This window comes from Monodon monoceros, unplaced genomic scaffold (genome assembly GCF_005190385.1).
Source record: "Monodon monoceros isolate NGI ecotype Baffin Bay Population unplaced genomic scaffold, NGI_Narwhal_1 Super_Scaffold_9, whole genome shotgun sequence".
Lineage (NCBI taxonomy): Eukaryota > Metazoa > Chordata > Mammalia > Artiodactyla > Monodontidae > Monodon > Monodon monoceros.
The window spans coordinates 37,236,130-37,255,131 of record NW_021703786.1 but is presented as its reverse complement, the minus strand read 5'-3'; the positions used below and the strand labels follow the sequence as shown (position 1 = coordinate 37,255,131).

The 19,002-nt window shown below is 36.0% G+C and overlaps 1 protein-coding gene across 7 annotated transcripts in view; it reads left to right on the top strand.

The window, feature by feature from the left end:
• The window catches only part of HELZ (helicase with zinc finger), a 154,707-nt gene that overhangs the window by 51,288 nt on the left and 84,417 nt on the right, over positions 1–19,002 (top strand). For 6 of the 7 annotated variants that reach the window (XM_029211012.1, XM_029211018.1, XM_029211011.1 and 3 more), the window contains 5 exons: positions 5,092–5,359; positions 10,987–11,320; positions 12,405–12,535; positions 17,475–17,654; positions 18,198–18,302. In XM_029211012.1, coding sequence (XP_029066845.1) covers positions 5,092–5,359; positions 10,987–11,320; positions 12,405–12,535; positions 17,475–17,654; positions 18,198–18,302 — 1,018 coding nt within the window. The remainder of the gene's footprint in view (positions 1–5,091; positions 5,360–10,986; positions 11,321–12,404; positions 12,536–17,474; positions 17,655–18,197; positions 18,303–19,002) is intronic. The other variant, XM_029211017.1, reaches the window with a different exon arrangement.

The following is a 19,002-nucleotide window of genomic DNA, read 5'->3' as shown; positions in this document are numbered from 1 at the left end:
ATTCAGATCCTGATTTTCTACTTAATTCCTGTATGACCCTGGGCAGAGAACTTAACATCTCTGAGCTTCATGTGGAAACTTCTGGTAAATGGGGCTAGTAATATCTGTCATAGAGGATTATCGTGAGAACTGGAACTAAACCTTGCACAGCATCTGGCACATAGCAGGCATTCAGTAGATAGTAGCTGCTGATGTTATCATTAGCCATCATTAGGATAATTTCCGGTTTGCAAACAGAAAGAAAAAAGGAAGAGAGAAGGGTTTTTTGTTTTGTTTTGTTTTTGTGTTTTTGTTTTTCTAGTGAGGACCAAGACTAGGGTGCAGCCAAGGGACTGAAAAGCAGAGATGAAGACCCAAGTTACTGAGGTAACAGCACTTAGAGATCTTGGCAAGAGAAGTTGTCCCAAGATGAATGATGTTTTGAGACTGGTAACTGGAAGAAATAAAGAGTCTCATTTCTGATGTTTCTGATATATCAGTTTGAAAATATAGTAAAATTTATATTTGATTCAGATATGGTAGTGGGAATTAATACAGACAGGGATGTTCTCCCATTTGGTACCAATACTATATACCCTCCCCCCTTTCTATAATACTTTTTCTTAGTGACCTTTTTGCAGTTTGATATCTTTGCCTATTTTCCTTTAAACAAGGTCTTACTTCTAATTATGTTATGGAAAATAATTGAATAAAATCAAGCATTTTCTTGAACTAATTTGGAAACATTAAAACAATTTCACATAGTGAAATTTGTTTTTCAAGGACATAGGAAAAACAAATATTACAAGAGAACAATATAAAATCTACAAAATGTATTTTCTGATAAGATATTTTGAACATTATAAAGAGAAAAACTTAAATCTAGGTTTAGGCAAGCTAGATGACATTTGATTGGCTTTTTTTGTCATTAAATTAGCTGACCTGTTGTGCTCATTTTTAGTTCTGTCTTTGATATTTTTACTACTCTTACAATTGATGTAGTTTTTTTCATTGTTTTTTCCTTGTTGGTGAGGTTCAGGTACAGAAAAAGGCACTATATGAACTAAAAAAAATTTTTTTTGGATTAAAGATGTGCTTCTCACAAATTTGTGGCAAAGGACATTTACAAAAGAAGGAAGTTAGTGAGTTTCCCCCTTGCTTAGAACACAAACTGCATTATACACTTGATACCTCAATTTGAGTCATAGAAGATTTTTGCTTGACAAAACTGATCTGGAATTCTGCTTTGAATATCTGGAAGCTACATGTTGGAAATTAGTTCTTATATTTAAATTTGAAAACGGTATTTATTACACATTACTTTTAGTCTAGCAATGTATGTTAAAATTAACATTAAAAGTTAGTACGTCTTAAAAATTATCTCTGGCTGTCAAAGTTGTTGGTAAATTAAGGACATGTTTATATATATAAATATATAATGTTTACTATTACGGGGTCAGAAAATTAATAGAAAAATTGATTTAAAAAATAGGGGCTTCCCTGGCAGTCCAGTGGTTAAGACTCCACGCTTCCAATGCAGGGGGCATGGGTTCAATCCCTGGTCGGGGGAACTAAGATCCCATATACTGCATGGCGTGGCCAAAAAGAAAAAAAACAGAACAAACAAACAAAAAATAGTATATTTGTCAATAAAAGATAAATGTAACTGAGTAGAAGCATGTAAAAAGTGTGAGGCACTCCTATGTTGTTACTCCACTGTTTTAACTTTTTATTAGCCTCATTAAGAGAACAGACAACATGGATAAGCTAAGAGATGTTCATCTTACGTCTGAGTAGCTCTTTTAGTGAAAGGAACAATGTTGAAATGGATAGCTGAAGTCGTAGTTTGGGTTTCCTTTGGGATTTTGTTTTATTGTTGATTTGGGCTGTCAAGATTTGTAAAGCCACAGACCAAAATGTTTCCTAAGGAAGAGTGTTGTATCCAGTTTTGGAATTAGGAATCATTTCGTCTCATTCTCTTTAAGTCCTAGATAAATATACCTGTTTTTAGTAAATCCCACATTTGAAATGCATTTACTGCATGCTTCTTGTGTGTCAGCCTTTGTGCTGGGTATGTAGGGCACTGCATGTTTTTCTCCTAACTTCTTATCCACAGTCCAGGGTTTGTTAAGGATAATTTTCAAGTCTGCTGTACTACATACTTCAAGATAAAACAAACCAACCCTTTGGATGCTTTATTAGAATAGTAACTATGTGGCTGAAATGAGAGCATTTGCTATTCACAGTAATCAGAAGGGTGAGGGAAGTTGGGAAGCGAATCTTGTGTCAGACTAGTTATTCCAACCTTGGATTCTATTTTTGATAGTAACAGTTCTTCCCGTACGTTATCTTCAGGAAATTATGTTCTAATTATCAGGTACGTTCTAATTATCTTTAACTTTTTCTTATGAATTTCTCTTAAAATACATGTGTAGCTTCTCCCTATCATATCTCAGGGTGACACATTCCGTAGGTTTATAATTTGTCAGGGTTTCAGATTTATTATTATAGGAATTGGTTAATAAGTCAGTGTTAAACTCTCCCTAAGTGATTTTATGCATATTGATTCTAACCTGTTCACTTTTCATCTTTCCAGAATTTTTTTTTTTTTTTAATTTTAGCCTAGTTTAGACTGAGGAAGAGCGCTTTCTTACCATGGATGGACTGGCTCAGGCTGCCCTGAGCAGTGTTCACGTCTGGGTTGCATGTTAGCTGGTGCATGTGCTGCATGGGGGGCGAGATGAGCCCCAGGACTAGGGTGTCCAGTGTCCCCCTGGGGGAGCCCCAGCTTCCTCCTTTGTTTAAAGAGGAGCTCTTAAGACCTAATGATCTTTAAGCACTGTAAGTAGGTGGGTAATTAAACAGGTTTAATAAGAAGCTTTTTACAACTGAGAGGATTGGAGGCAGAAGTTTGTCTCAAGTTGAACATGAGCAGGGAAAGAGAAGTGGTTTTTGCAGAAGATACCCTCAGTAGTCACTGGCCCCAGTCCATCTCGGACGCCTGAGTTAATGGCCAAGGTCAGTGGTTTGTAGACTTTTTGATGCCGGCACACATGGATTTTCCCAAGATTCTTCTCCCTGCTCCCCTAGCTCTCCCCTCTCCTATATTGTATTTATAGTTATTAAAAAGATGGAATAAAATTTAACATTGTTTCGGAATTGTTTTGAAATTGTTGTGCTACCAGCTGAAGACATTCATTTTAAGAACTTCATAAAATCAGGGTGGGAATCATGGTAGTAAATAGGTAAAATGAGAAAAACAAATACTATTTCTCATGCCACTTTCCCCAAAAAGCCTGAATACTTTTAGCCCAGAGTAGAATGATTTTCTGCAAAATTTGCTTTGTATATTAAACAGGTGATACAAAAAGCTTTTTTAAAGGAAAGCTGTACCATTTTAAGTTTGTTATTATCCCAGTTACTTAAATGGCAGTTAGGAATAGCTAGTGACTTTTGAAAGAATGTGAATATAATATTGATGTAGGTATAGTCTGAATCAGTTTCTTATTTAAAATAAAATTATGAAATATAATTTCCCTATGCCCAAAGAATAGACATCCTTTTATTACCTATTAAATAAATTCTTCAATACTGCACAGAGTTTAGTGTTTTTTTCTTTGAAGAGCTGGTTATTTGGTTTCTGTACCATTAGTGTTTCTCCTTTTGACTTTTGAATTAAGGGAAGAAAATTATGTACATCCTTGCTATTTTGTTAATAGTGTCTGATCTTTAGTGATGGTATAATCTGTTTTAGGAGTGTTGGCGTTTGTATAATTTAAATATTTTTTATAGCTATGATCTAATGAAAGGATAGGAAGGGCCCGATTTTAGAGTGATTTAGGAACAAAATGTGGTTAGTTTATGAAACTTCTCGTGAGGCTATTGCAAAAACAGACCATCATTATCTCATCCAGAGGATTTTAAAAATGCAAAATTTTAACAAGAAGACCGTCTTTATATATTGATGGTTATAGTTGTGTTTTTATTGCCATTTGATGAATAATAAAACTGGCATGTAAAAATGCCTTTTCAAGGAACAAAGATTAGAAATTAGGACTTGTACATTTTGATCTTTATTATGATACTAGGATAAACTATTTTCTAATATTGAGAAATTTCTCTTGGTGGATGACTATACTTACATGTTTATAATTTATATATAACATTTAAATATAGCAAAATCTGTCACTAAGCAAGACAAGACAATTATACAATCTGCTCTCATTTCAAAGATAGCACAGGATAACTTGTCCTTGCGCTTTGGAGACTGATCGCTGTTTAAACTTTTTATTATTTCTTCCTAAAATTTTAACTTGAGTTGTAAAACCATCTTTCCAATTAGATTATATTAAAACTGGATCTTGGCCTAATGAGTTAGTTAAGCAAATATTTTTTCCCCTTTTGGTCAAGTTTCATATTTATAGGTGTATGTGTGTTCCACCCAATAGAAAACTAAAATGCACTGTGGATAGAGTGAGGCTACCCAATGCTCAGGATTTATGTTACGATGTATTTCACCTGGTGCTGGTATTCTGCTGCATTTTTTTTCCAGAGCTGTGAAAACTTGATCAGTCGTTCATTTGGACATTGTGCTCTACTTACCATGCAATTTAACTGAGGCTAAACTGGATTTTTCTGAAATGGCATTTGAATAGTACATTTTATCACTTTTAATGTGGAATTTAATGTGGGGAAAAAACACAAAAGGTTTTTGTTTCTCTAGTAGGAAGAGAAAAGTGATTATCACCTGATGAGATTTTGTCTTATGAGAAATTTACCATACTTTCTTCCTGCAGATCAGATTTCTCTTGACTAAAGGATTAAGTTCTAAATGTTAATCTATATTTTTTAAATGTTAATAACTATTTCTGGTATGTCCTAGCCTGAGGTACAAAAAAATATTTTTTACATGAATTCCTATTTATGTTATTTTGTTAACCTAGACAAAAACATATTTCTCACATGGGGAGAACACTCTGTCAACTGGGGTTTTATATTGTTTCATTTTTAAGAACTTTAGCATACAAAATTTTCTTACCAAAATGCACAGTGTATTATTTGAGAATTTTAATGTTGTGTTCCTTTATAAATGTGTTTTTTGTTTCCATTTAGATCTTGAGTACCTGATGCATGCAAAACAGCAGCTAGTAACCACGGCTAAGCGTTGGGATTCTTCTTCTAAGACTATTATAGATTTTGAACCTAATGAAACTACTGATTTGGAGAAGAGCCTTCTTATCAGATACCAAATTCCTCTCTCTGCCGACCAGCTATTTACCCAGTCCGTTTTAGACAAATCATTGACCAAGACCAACTATCAGTCACGGCTGCATGACCTCCTTTATATTGAGGAGATAGCCCAGTACAAGGAAGTCAGCAAGTAAGTTACTTTAGAAACACTTTGCTTTTCTTTCTTTCTTTTTTAAAATCTCCCCTTTGGATAGTGTTTTTCATGTTTAAAATACGGAGGGGTGCCTAAGCGCAGCCAGGTGGTGAAACGGTTGTTATTTAGTAGCTGTTATCCAGGATTGGTATATGAGCTTAAGGGAAGAGCTGTGCTCACCTTGGCATCCCTAGTGTACGGTGCCTTGGCTGCCGCGTGCTGGGAGTATAAACGCATGGTCCCTGCTCTTCAGGAGGTCTCTGTCAGTGGGAGGGCAAACACTCAATGATTATTTGTCGAATAAGTGTTCAAAAACTGAAGGAGACCACATATTTTGAAAAATAATCATGAAAGTAGTATTGAGGGAATTCATACTGGTTTCTTACATTTTAATTATAAGGATTGGACTATACAGGAACACCTCAGAGATAGTGTGGGTTTCTGGCTTTTGATTTAAAGTGAGAGACATGTGACTCTTTCTTTCACTTGAACACTTAGAGGTCATTATAGGGTTATTAATTGGCCTAATTTCATTACTCTTGTGTCTCAGGGAATAGGGGGCCTGAGGAGAGGGAGAGAGATGGGGGAACGGCCAGTTGGTGGAGCAGTCAGAACACACACAGTTGTTTGCTGTCTTGCACGGTTGCGTTTTGTGGCATCGCAAAACAGTTAAAATGGTAACATAAAAGATCACCATAACACATATAATAATAATGGAAAAGTTTGAAATACTGTGAGAACTACCAGAATGTGACACAGAGACATGAAGTGAACAAATGTTGTTGGAAAAATGGCACCTATAGCCTTGCTTGACTTAGGGTTGCCATAAACCTTCAATTCGTAAAAAACTCAGTATCTGCAAAGGACAATGAAGTGCAGTAAAACAAGGTAGACCTGTACTTTTATGTGGTCACCTTAGAATTTCTCTTTTTGAAAATGGATTGAATGAAACCTCTCAAGATTAGAAAAAATGTATTTTGGCTTGAGGCTGAATTTGATAATCAGGTTTATCTTTTTATTTTTTAAAGAAAGATGATTTTTTTTCAAAGCAGTCCAGATATTAAGAGTTCTTTTTATGTTAAGTTTTAGTATGAGATGTGTGGAGATGGTAAGAATAATACTGCATTTCATTTAAGTTTTAGAATATGCTTCTGAGTTCTTTCAAGATTTATTTTCAACTTCTCTTGTCCTCAGCTACATGGTGTTGTGCATTCCATAATGATTCCACCTTGCAGTGAAATCGATTTCATTCTAAGATACACATTTTCAAAAGAAATTGGCTCCGGCTGAAGCTCTCATGTGCATGTGCATCAGAGTGTGTCGTGGCCTGCAGGACTGGGGCATTGTGGCTGCCCAGCACTAAAGCTGGCAGGACAAGCCCGATATGCGGATGCTCACTTCATCATTGCCGTGGCTGAGGCCTCTGTTGATTCAACCTTGGTTCTGTGGCTCTGCCTCAATAGACCCAGCTGTTTTTTGGCTTATTACCTTGGTTGACTTTTGTTGTCATTCATTTAGTCAGAAATTGCATGAAGGGAAACTCACTATATATAGCTTTGAAGTGTTTTTAAAGTTACACTCAAGAGGTATAACTATTTCTAACATAGATGGAGCCATATTTCTTTTAGCTAGAAGTATGGTTTTAAATTGGCTGGAAACTTTCATGGGCTACTATTCTGCCATTTCCAAAAATGTTAGGAATCCTGTAAGCTTTCAAGTTGATCTTAAAATGTGGCATGGAACCATGGAAAGATGGTTTTTCTTTTTAAGACATATCTTTGTTAATTATAGGATATATTTTGTATTTTAGGTATTTCTGAGTTACTAAATCTCAAAAATGCATATTATTTTAATACTTAAGAACGCTTACTAATGTCTTTTTAGTTTCAGCCTGTTAATCTTTTAGAAAAATTAAATATTAGTAGCTGTAACTTTGAGAAGGTCTCTAATGTCTGCATCTTGAACATATGGTGACTCTTCTGTGGAAAAAGCTGTATTTCTTAGTTCTAGTGTCTCTGCCTCAAGAGTTTTGTTGCAAGGCACAACTGAATGTCATAAAAGAATTCTCTTATTGCTTTAAAACTGTGAGATTAATTTTTCATGCCTACTAAATTGTGATCAAGTGTTTTGGGATGGTAGATTCTAAAACAGATGTAACAATAAAACTTTAATATATTACCCAAGTTAGTTGAGAAAACATTATAGGATTACAAGAATTTGTTAGGGAATAATATGAAGTAGGTGAAATGGGAATATGGTGCCTGGAAAAAAAATCAGGTTATTACAAGCATGTAAAATTAATTCAATGAACAGAATTTATTGAGTATTCAGAGTGTTAGGTTCTAGGCTGGTCATTGCTGATTCTGAGGTAAACAAGTTACGTTTCGTTTCCCCAGAGCTTGAATGACATATCTAATCAGCTTTCTGGACCAGGTGGCATTTAAGCTGAATTTTGAAAACAGGTAGAATTGTCAGGTGAAGAAATAGGGCAAAGGTATTTAGTTTGAAGAAACAGGATAGGAGAATAAGAGCATAGAGTTGTGGGGGAAGCTGCAAGTCGGTCATCGTAATTTTAATGGAAGGGACGTGTGTGGTGGGGTGGTGAGATAGAAAGCTGTTTACACTTTACCCTCGGAGCCGCCTATCATCAGACTCACATTTTACAGAGACCCTCTAGTGGTGGCTTGGAGAATAGATCTGAAGCAAGACATCATGGTAGGAGTTTGTTACAGTAATTCAAGTTAGAAATGTTGAGATGCAGATAATTTAGGAAGAAGAGGAACTAACAGGGCTTGGTGATTGTATGATGGGGAATGAAGGTTGGTGAGAGAGACAAGGTCAAGGATAACTTGGTTTCTGGCTGGGACAACTAGGTGGATAGTGCCATTACCTAAGCTGTCTAATATATGGGAGGATTGGTTTGGGGTGGTACGTGGGGAAGTCACATGGTGATTCTCTTTTGCTTGTACTGAATTTGCAGAGCATGTAATCCCATGTGCGTATTTGGCAGTTAGGTTTACAGCCCAGAGCTGAGAGATCTAGGAGAGGGCATCCTCGTCTTGTGAGAGCCGGCAGGGTAAGGAGAGAGCAGGGTGGATGCTTAGAAGGGGGGTGGTGCTTGGATGGGAGACGGAGGAACAGCCAGAAAAGTAGGAGGAGAACTAGGAGAGGGTGACTGTACAGAAGCCAGTGGAAGAGGGAGTTTAAAGGAAACGGAAAGTGGTCGCAAAGTAATAATAACTTTACAAAAGATCAGAAAGCGGGACATCAAGTTTAGCAACAGAGAGGTCACTTGTGAACTGAGAGTGGACTGCAAGGAATCTCTTTGCTCTGAGAAGGTTGTTAATGACCACACATCAGTTATATGGATGATAAAAGCAAAGTAGAAATTTAACTTCATTTGAAAAAACATGAAAAACCTAAGGGTTCCTGTTCTTCTGTAAAGCATATATTTTATTTTTTTTAAAAAAGGAAGGTGAACATAGACTATATGTAAACTGGGGAGGGTGGTATACTTTCATTTTATGACTTATTTTTGTATGAATCCTTAGTGCACATTCCAGTCTTGAAAGAATCAAACATAAGTAGATAACATACAATCTGTGTTTCTTTAAATTATATTGTACTTTTCTAGTTTGGATCTAGTGAAATATGGATAGAGAATGAGAGAAATATAACATGATTTTAAAAAATTCCATATGTGTGTATATATATATATATATATATGATACACAGAGCAAGTACTACTGGAATTCATTTGATCCTCATAGAAAGCCACATTATTAGATATTAAATTTATATTTATAATAAAGTATATTTTTACATATCTTTTTGGAGCCTTAAGTATTCTAAGTGTTTTTTAAATATTTATTTATTTTGGGCCGCGTTGGGTCTTTGTTGCTGTGCGTGGGCTTTCTCTAGTTGCGGTGAGCAGAGGCCACTCCTCGTTGCGGTGCGTGGGCTTCTCACTGCAGTGGCTTCTCATGTTGCAGAGCACGGGCGCTAGGCGCACGGGCTTCAGTAGTTGTGGCGCACGGGCTTAGTTGCTCCATGGCATGTGGGATCTTCCCGGACTAGGGCTGGAACCCATGTCCCCTGCATTGGCAGGCGGATTCTTAACCACTGTGCCACCAGGGAAGCCCTTAAGTGTACTTTAAAATAACTAATGGAGCTTATAAACGCTATGACTTGTTATGTGCTTAAATAGCTGTTCAGATGTATTATTTTCCTTAAGTGTTTTCTTATTTCTGTTAAAATATTTCTCTAGTTTTACAGTTTTCTAACTTTAAAGTATATAAATGGAAACTCAAAATTTGAATATAATGTTTTAATTAGAATTGGTTTCCTAATATTGTAAGCAGTACAAATGTTTGTGTTACAGAAGTGCATAATGTTTTAGAAAAGGTTTTTTTTTCTTTTTCCTTAAGAATTTATAAGACATTCTTGACATCACGTCAAGAAAATTCAGAAAATTTCAGAAAATCACAAGAAAATTCAGTAGTACCGTTAAAAAGTAGCCTTTTCCACAAATGGGTATATAGATTATAAAACAGTTTTTTCATTCAAATTTTTTAAACCTTATTAAGAAAAAGGAGACAGGGCTTCCCTGGTGGCGCAGTGGTTGAGAGTCCGCCTGCCAATGCAGGGGACACGGGTTCGTGCCCCGGTCCAGGAAGATCCCACATGCCGCGGAGCGGCTGGGCCCGTGAGCCATGGCCACTGAGCCTGCGTGTCCGGAGCCTGTGCTCCGCAATGGGAGAGGCCACAACAGTGAGAGGCCCACGTACTGCAAAAAAAAAAAAAAAAAAAAAGAAAAGAAAAGAAAAAGGAGACAGTCTTCCCATTGTTACCACTTTGTCTTCTCTCTCACAGCACCATTTCAGAGTGGCAAAGGAGAAGAGCTATTAATTAATTTAAATCTTTCTTTCACTTCATCTTTCTTGACTGTGTGAATTAATCTTCATTCTCTGTGCTTCTTGCACACACATGTTCTCTTTCATGCTCACGTGTGCTCATGGAAGTGGGAGTGAGTGCACCAGCCATTGTCTAATAAGATAGCCTTTAACTTTTCTTTCCATAATTTGGGCATGAGACCTGCCTTGATGTAGCCATGAATAAAAATGTATTCTGGATGTTATTCGTCAGCGGTATTGGAAGAGAAATTTTATGGTTAGAATCTTGGTAAGATCTACTTGGAAAGCAGCAGTTTAATAAAAGTCTGTTGTAGCTTCAGTACAGTACATTTCCTTCTGGCTTTAGGTGATTTTAAAGTCTTGATTGTCCTAATGGTATATTCAAACAGACTTTCATATTAACTAATACATGATATTTCATTTTATTAAAAAATCGTACTTAGTTTCATTTTAAATGCTCAAACTTAAAAATATGTGTATTCTTCAACACAACTAAGCATGCATTTTTATAAACTTGGAGAGTTTATTCACTTAAAGTTTTGTTGTTTCCAGCTTGGATTAAAGACAGTATATAATTTGTAGCTCAGTGGAGTGGAATTGATAATGAACCTTTAATTTTTCTATGTTTATGTTTGATTTGTTTTACTCTTTTATTTAGTTGTAATGTTTTTGATGTAAAATATTCAAACTCATTTTCTACTTCTGACTTAGGTTCAACCTTAAAGTGCAATTGCAGATTCTAGCAAGCTTCATGCTCACTGGAGTTTCTGGAGGTGCAAAGTATGCTCAGAATGGACAACTTTTTGGCCGTTTCAAGCTTACTGAAACACTTTCTGAAGATACTTTGGCTGGACGGCTGGTGATGACCAAAGTCAATGCTGTTTATTTATTACCAGTCCCTAAAGAGAAGTTAGTACAGACCCAGGGAACCAAAGAGAAGGTTTATGAAGCTACTATTGAAGAAAAAACAAAAGAATATATATTTTTAAGGATATCCAGGGAATGCTGTGAAGAACTTAATCTTCGGCCTGATTATGACACACAGGTATGTTTTGAAGTGTGGCAGCTTCACTGTGGTTGTCTGTAGTTTCCCTGTCAGCAGATCCTCTTCTTCTGGTTTGTTTTCCCTCCCTCTGCCACAACTAGAAGTGCAGTTGCCTTTGAAGTATTGATTCTGGTGGGTGGAGAATTGGACCTTTGATAACTTTTAGAGAAAATCTGTTCTCTTTAAGTAAAATCTAAAATGTTCCAGTTTTATACGAGGTCAAGCTTTCTGATTTGTGTTTTAAATCAGCAACGGAAGAACAGATTAAAATAAACTAAGCTAGATCCTGGGGCAGTTCTTATCTGAAGTTGTATCTGCTCCTGTTCTTTTTTTTTTTTTTTGCGGTACGCGGGCCTCTCACTGTTGTGGCCTCTCCCGTTGCGGAGCACAGGCTCCGGACGCACAGGCTCAGCGGCCATGGCTCACGGGCCCAGCCGCTCCGCAGCATGTGGGATCTTCCTGGACCCGGGCACGAACCCGTGTCCCCTGCATCGGCAGGTGGACTCTCAACCACTGCGCCACCAGGGAAGCCCTGCTCTTGTTCTTTTTGTCTTTATTGATTTTTAGGTGAACTGTGCTCAGTCTCCCATATTTAACTGGAAAGCTACTCTTTTTTTCTTTTTAAATATAGCATTTGGTGAATATTATCCATTCATAGTAAATCGATACAGTGTCATAGGCCTGGTTTTAACCCTTGAGAGATGATATTTCACAGATGTTCTACTAATTTTATCAAATATATTCTTCTTAGGAATGGTGGAATCAGATAATCTTTATTTAGAGATTAAGTAATTTACAAGTGCCTCAGTTTCTTTAGCTGAAAAATGAGGTTAATAATAGTATACACGTCATTGGTGCTATTAAACGGGATAATCTATGTAAAGTGCATGTTACAGTGCCTGGCACTGAATAAACAAAGCAAATATTAGGCATAGTAAGTATTATTACACTATGATTACACTTTAAAGGCATCTCTAAACTTGGCCCCTGTAAAAGGTATCTCCACAGAGCATTCTAGGAAGCTGAAAAGCACTGATGTTGGCTTTAATGCTTTTAAAAAAAATTTTTTTGTTTTGTCTTTCAGGTTGAACTTCAGTTTCAATTAAATCGATTACCCCTCTGTGAAATGCATTATGCGCTAGACAGGATCAAGGACAATGGGGTTTTGTTTCCAGACATCACTATGACTCCAACCATACCTTGGAGTCCCAACAGGTACAAAAAAGAGATATCTCATTCCAGAAGTTACATAAATTTTAAATTTAATATCTGTATCAAATAACTCAAATATGTTTATAAGAAAGTTTCCATATATTCTTCAAGAGAGATGTTATTAGTTGAGAAAAGAGAGTACAAGAACTCTTAGAATGAAGCATTTGAAGTTCATCATCGATTTTCTTCACTTTTCCTCAGAGTCTAAATGAGTTCTATTGCTTTTCTCAACAGCCTTAATTTGATAGAATGCCAAGCAATTTAGGAATATTCCTGAGTAGAAGCTGAATAGGGAAACTAGGGCCTTTCTAAAGTGGTTCAAATAGTTAATTTAAAATAATTTTTGAATAGGGAAGACATTTTTGTAATTTAGGAAAATGGAGGAAGTATCATGGAAGATGCTGTAAAGTTAATTGTTATGTAAATATTTTTCTGCTTAATTCTCTTTACACATCTTTACGTGTAGTTAAATACGATACCTCTGTTTTGTTTCCAGACTAACTGTAGTGACAGCTCTATGACTGCATCTTTTTTATTCTTTTACTGGATTTTATCCTCTTGGCCCCTGCCCATGCCCAGCTCACTCCACCTTTTTTTTGTTTTTAAATCTCAGTGGCTCCACAAACTAGTTTATTTTTTAATCACTTGTGTCAATCTAGTCATGGTAGCGTGGCCCTGCTCCATCTCTGACGGAGGCTCTGGTATCTTTACTGAGTGGTTTCCAAGGTCACCCTGGGTGCTGACATGAGCTGGCAGACAGGGGAAGCAGGAGCACGGAGGGCCATGTAGGAAATTTTTATGGGCCAGACCTAGGAGTGACTTATATCATTTCCCCTCACACTTCATTTCTTCTGGTCCTAAAAACAGAACAAAGCAAAATATGCCTTATAATACAAAATCCAAGTCATTTCTCCCTTGTTTTCACTTTCCTCATTCTTGTTTTTACTGCCAAAGTCCTTGAGCAAGGGTGGCCACCCTACCTGCAGTGTATTCTCTCTCCTCGCCCCTGTGATCTTGCTCTCTGCTGCTCTCACCCTCCTGAAAGTGGTGAGTGGCCCACCGATTGTAAACACCCAGTGACATCTCATAGTGTTAGCTCTTATGTGATTCAGCTTCTCTGCATCCTTCCCTTTCCATCCCTACAGCCAGTGCGTAATTTAGAGCTGGACTATTTCAGTAGCCTTCTAGTTGGTCGTCAGTCCTGCTGTCTGTGTCTCTATTCTGTGGTCCAACCCACATACTTCTTCCAGAGTTACTTTGCTAAAATAATCATTTCATTTCACTGCTTATAAACCTCTGAAGGGCTTCTGCTTGATATGCAGATAAAGTCTGAACGTCCTAATACAAAACTCATATTATGTGGTCTCATTGACAGTGCTTCTCAACAGTATCTTTTCAGGTTTCTTTTACTTTTTTCTTCTTACTCTCCCTTTCTTCCTTTAAATCGTCATGTTCTAGCCATATAGAATTACTTTGATGTTTGTTTAATTTGCCCTGAACTTATTTGCCTCCTTATCTTTTAAAAAATTCTTTAAAATTAAAAAAAATCGTGGTAAAATCTACATAACGTAAAATTTACCATGTTAACCATTTTTAAAGTGTGCAGTTCAAGAGTGCTAAGTGTACTCACATTGTTGTGTAGTTTATCTCCGGAACCTTTTCATGTTGCAAAACTGAAACTTTATACTCATTAAATGCTGCATTTCCCCCTCCCCCAGCCCTGTGTTCTATCTGTGTTTTTTTCTCCCTGAAATAATCTTTGCCCAATATTGATCTATTGGAGGATCTACCTGTCCTTTAAAATTTAGTCCCGCTTAAGGACTCTCTCCTTCTAGTAAATGAATATGCTCTTCCTTTTCATTATTTCAACAAATATTTATTGATGCCTAGTATGTGCTAGGTTCAGTCAGTTTTGTACTTTCAAGCATAATTTCTCTAAAATTGATTTTTCTCAGTTGTGTACATTTCTGCTGTTCTCATTAGACTCTGAGCTTTTTAGAAGAGACCACATCTTATTTGTCTTTGAATCTCCAACACAGCCTTGCACATTATTAACATATGACACATTTAAATTAATAAGAGTATCATGTTTAAAGAAGAAAATTAGGGTTTCAAATGTGAGGCTATACCAGTAAACTTATAGGCATTGACTTGATACGTTCACTTCTGAAAAATATATTGTGTATAGCAGTATATTCAAATACCACTGATTGCAAGTGTTAACTGCAAAAGTAAGGAAATGTCAAGTAGCAGAAAACTTTCAAGCAGGAAGAGATTTCATACCACTATAATTTAAATAGTAATTAAAAATGTATCTAGGTCTAGGAACGCTGAGAAGCTATTAGCCATTTAAAATCTTTTCTAGAATAAGGTGGAATATAGAAAGATAAATGAAATTGAGAAATTATTCTTGAGCATGTAGTCTATAAATTAATCACAACAATGCGTCAGACCAGGAAAAAAAAAAGAACTTAGAATTAATTTGGTTCAGGGAATAAAATAACTCTTATTTTATTCAGAGTAAACTTGAAAAGACTTTATATTGTTTTAATTGTGAAATTCAGAGATGACTTTTACCAGCATGTTTATTGTAAATCTTCTTCCCTTTATTAAGCAGGTAGTATAATAAATAGAGACAATTTGTTTTACTTATTGGCTTTCTGTAAATGTTCATCATTCATGACCAGAAACTATAGAGATGACTCACATTGGTAAAGTTTCTGATCTACTCTGAAGCGTTTATTTGCACTGAAACAATTGACAAGTAGAATGGTCTATATAAATAAAATGAAGAGATATCAACATATTTTAGAATTATACCCGTAAATCTGTCACTAATCTCTTAGATTTATACTTATGTATATAATCTAATATCGATCTCATTCATAAGTTCATTAAAGTCCCCAAATTTGAGAGATTAGAGGGTATTCTAAAAACATTTTTTGATTTTCAAAAGTGTGTGCTGGTCAAGTAATATCTTGTTTTTCTGAGATCCTCAGAAAATACTATAGTAATAGAAGTCAAAGTTAATTTTGCACTTATTGCTCAGTTATTTTTCTTAACAGCTTACATGCATTATCTTATTTGATCCTTTAAAATATCTATCTGATGCAAGTATCATTATCTCCATGTACAGATAAAGGAACCATTGGGGTCAGATATCGTAGGATCATAGCGGTCAGGTATAGATGCAAGCGACAGTTTGTTGGATTGACTGTGGCTTAAACAAATAGAAGTAGAGGCCCAGAGCTGGGTGGTCGAGGGCTGGTATGGAGGCTCAGCAGTACCTTTGCAGACCTAGTCTCCCTTTTCTCTCTACTTAGAGAGCATATTAGCTTTCTTCGTGATGCCTGTTGTTGCCTCATGATTATAAGATGGCTTCTGCAGTTTTATTTATCATGAGCTTTTGCCAGCAAGGTGAAGGAGGAAGGCAAAGGAGCAGGAAGGCTTTCTTCTAGAGAGGCTTTGTTTTGTTTTATTGGGTATAGAAGCCCTTCTGAGGGACTTCTTTTATGTCTCGTTGACCAGAGTTGGGTCTCCAGCCACAGAGGCTGGAAAGGGAGTATTATAGCTGTCTGGGCTCAGTAGTAGAAGGAGGAAGAGATGGGCACCGCAGGTGGTTTGGGGGTAACCATTCCACAGTGTCTGCCACGTGTAGTAGCTCTGGACTTAGTACTTACCTAAAGGAGTTTCCTTATTTATAGGAGATGGAGCATTGCTAGGTACTGGCAGAATTATGAGTAAAGAAACTGGTTAATGCTGAGGGATTCTTTGGAGTTTTCGTGAATGGCTTCCAGGAAATCTAGTGCCACTGGTCAGAGTCCTTTTGTTTTTTACTTAAAAAAAGTTAAATTTCAGAAAAATAAATAATAACATGGTCATATGCTTAAAATTTGTTTTTAAAATTGGTTTTCTAAGGTTTAAAATTAGGAGAATTTTGTTTGTTTGAAGTTATCTATCATAATATATAGCATTAGTTATAATTTTTTGAAACTGAAAGAGTTAAGAAAACTTTCCATAAATAACTAGCTTCTGTTTGAGTAGAGTGTAGCCTCACGGAGTGGGCATTTTGCTGTCTAAACTGTGTCCTCCTATTTCAGGATTATTTTGTAGGCATTTTGCAAATTTTCTAAGAGTCTCTTTACACGCCCTTCCTATTTTGGTTTACATCTCTATCATTTTTACCATAGTTGTTGCAATATTTAGTATTATAATTGTAGTTATGAGAAAGAATGCTGTTGATTCTCCACTTAGTTTGATCCCTTTCAGCATCTGCCGTCCATTTAAATCTTCAAAACTTAGCCAAGTCATAGAAGGGACACTAATAAGATAGATTTCATTACAACAGCCATTTGTGTTGCCATGACAGGTGTTCTGTACCCAGAAAAATAGGACGTACGTATGTTATTTGTGTGTGTGAAAATAATCAGAAAACATTTCATATTGTTTGACCTTAAAAAAAAACCCTGCTATTTTCTGAATTAAGAACTTTATAAAAGTTTGATATCTCTTAACCAGTGACACAGGTTTTTCTCTTTTTCTTTTGTTTTAAATTTTACTGAAAGATCTTTCAATGGATTAGAATTTGAAAATCAGTTAGTTTCCCTTTTCCATTTTATTTGCTATGCAAAGAAGCTGCTGTTACATAGCAACTAGACTGGAAGTGTGTTGTGATGTCTCTTGGTTAGTTACCAGAATCTTTTTGCACTTGGAAAGGACAGGATAACTAAAGTGAATTTTGATCAGAGTAGTAAAACACCCTACACCGACTTTGTTGGGAATTTTTTAAAAAGTAGTTTTAGAATAAGCATTTGTTTTTATAGATGCTATGTTATGTCAGTATTTTTAATGGTTCAGTGAAATCCAAGATACTTGTGTGCCATGTTCTGCTTATGAATAAGATGCATGTGTTTAAAATAACTTACATATTAATTTTCTTTAGACAATGGGATGAGCAGTTGGATCCTCGGCTAAACGCAAAACAGAAAGAGGCTGTTCTGGCCGTTACGACCCCACTTTCAATACAGCTGCCTCCTGTTCTCATCATCGGCCCCTATGGCACCGGCAAAACATTCACCCTAGCTCAGGCCGTCAAGCACATTCTCCAGCAGCAGGAGACCAGGTGAGATGGCGTTGTGTGTGCCCTGGTCTCATCAGAAGGGCACAGTTTCTGTCCTTGTTGTGAAGACAAAGCAAGGGCTAGAGAGACAGTTTTCATCTTGCTTGTAAAAATTGAAAAAAGATACAAATAAAGAAAAAGAGCCACACTCAAACCCCAAAGCACTAAAATTTGAATTCTCTGAAAACGTACTGTTTTTTAAAAATTGGCAACATAGAGAATGGTAGCTTTTAAATAGTCCTCAAAACGCCAAGTCTGCTAAGAGATTGTGATAAATGTTAGTGCCAAAAGGGTTGGGTTTTTAAAAAATAATTTTATATGATAGATTTAAAAATAATTTGGGGGAACTTATCTCCTTTACAGCTTAAAGAGTAATTAAGCTTTAGTAATAATTTCCTAAAAGCATAACTGAATAATATGTTAGAGGTTACTGAGTAGGTTGAGGGAAATGTATTATATTAAAATGGCCACTGCTTTTTTTTGGTATTATACTGCTTGAATGGTTTTGTGTTTCATCATTCTTTTTATTTGCACCATTTATTTCAGCAGGATTCTCATTTGCACCCATTCTAATAGTGCTGCTGATCTCTACATAAAGGATTATTTACATCCATATGTAGAAGCAGGCAATCCCCAGGCAAGACCTCTCAGGTATTCTTTTAAGGCTTATTATGTCTCTGTATCATACTTTATTATTCTTAAGAAAAGGTGTCTATAAAGATTTTAGTAACTTTGAGAAAACCAAAATCTTTAACTGTGCATTGGCATTTGGAGGTTATGCCTTTTGAAGAAACCATTTAAATTAAGGAAAAATTTAAAAATCTTTGACCATTCATTTCTTAAACATTAAGTAAAGAGAAAGACATCCTTTTTTAAGTTTTGTATGTAAAAAATGTGGTTACAATCTGAGCCGATTTTGATGTGTTCCTCTAAAAGCTACTATATATAAATTTATGATTAAATCAATTTTAATTAAAATTCTAGCATATTTTGCATGGCAGAGTAGTCATGCAGTGATAGTTGTTTATGGAAATAAAATTTTGACTGTGATCATGCAGGTAATTTCATAGACGCTACACATTTAGAGAAGCATGAAATTGAAGTGATTTCTGCAGCACGGTGTAACCGACTGGTACTTATGGCTCTTTGCTATCATTTAAGAGATAAAGAAAATTCTAGGTTAATACAGGTCTACTAAGTGTCTATGGATATGAAATGTTCTTAGATATAGGGTTGTGGGGGAATAAAATCCTTTTCTTCAGAAAACAATAAAGAACCATTAAATGGTTATTATACCATTTGCTCTCATTGTTATATGAATTAATGTTTAGTTTTGCCATTTTACAAACTA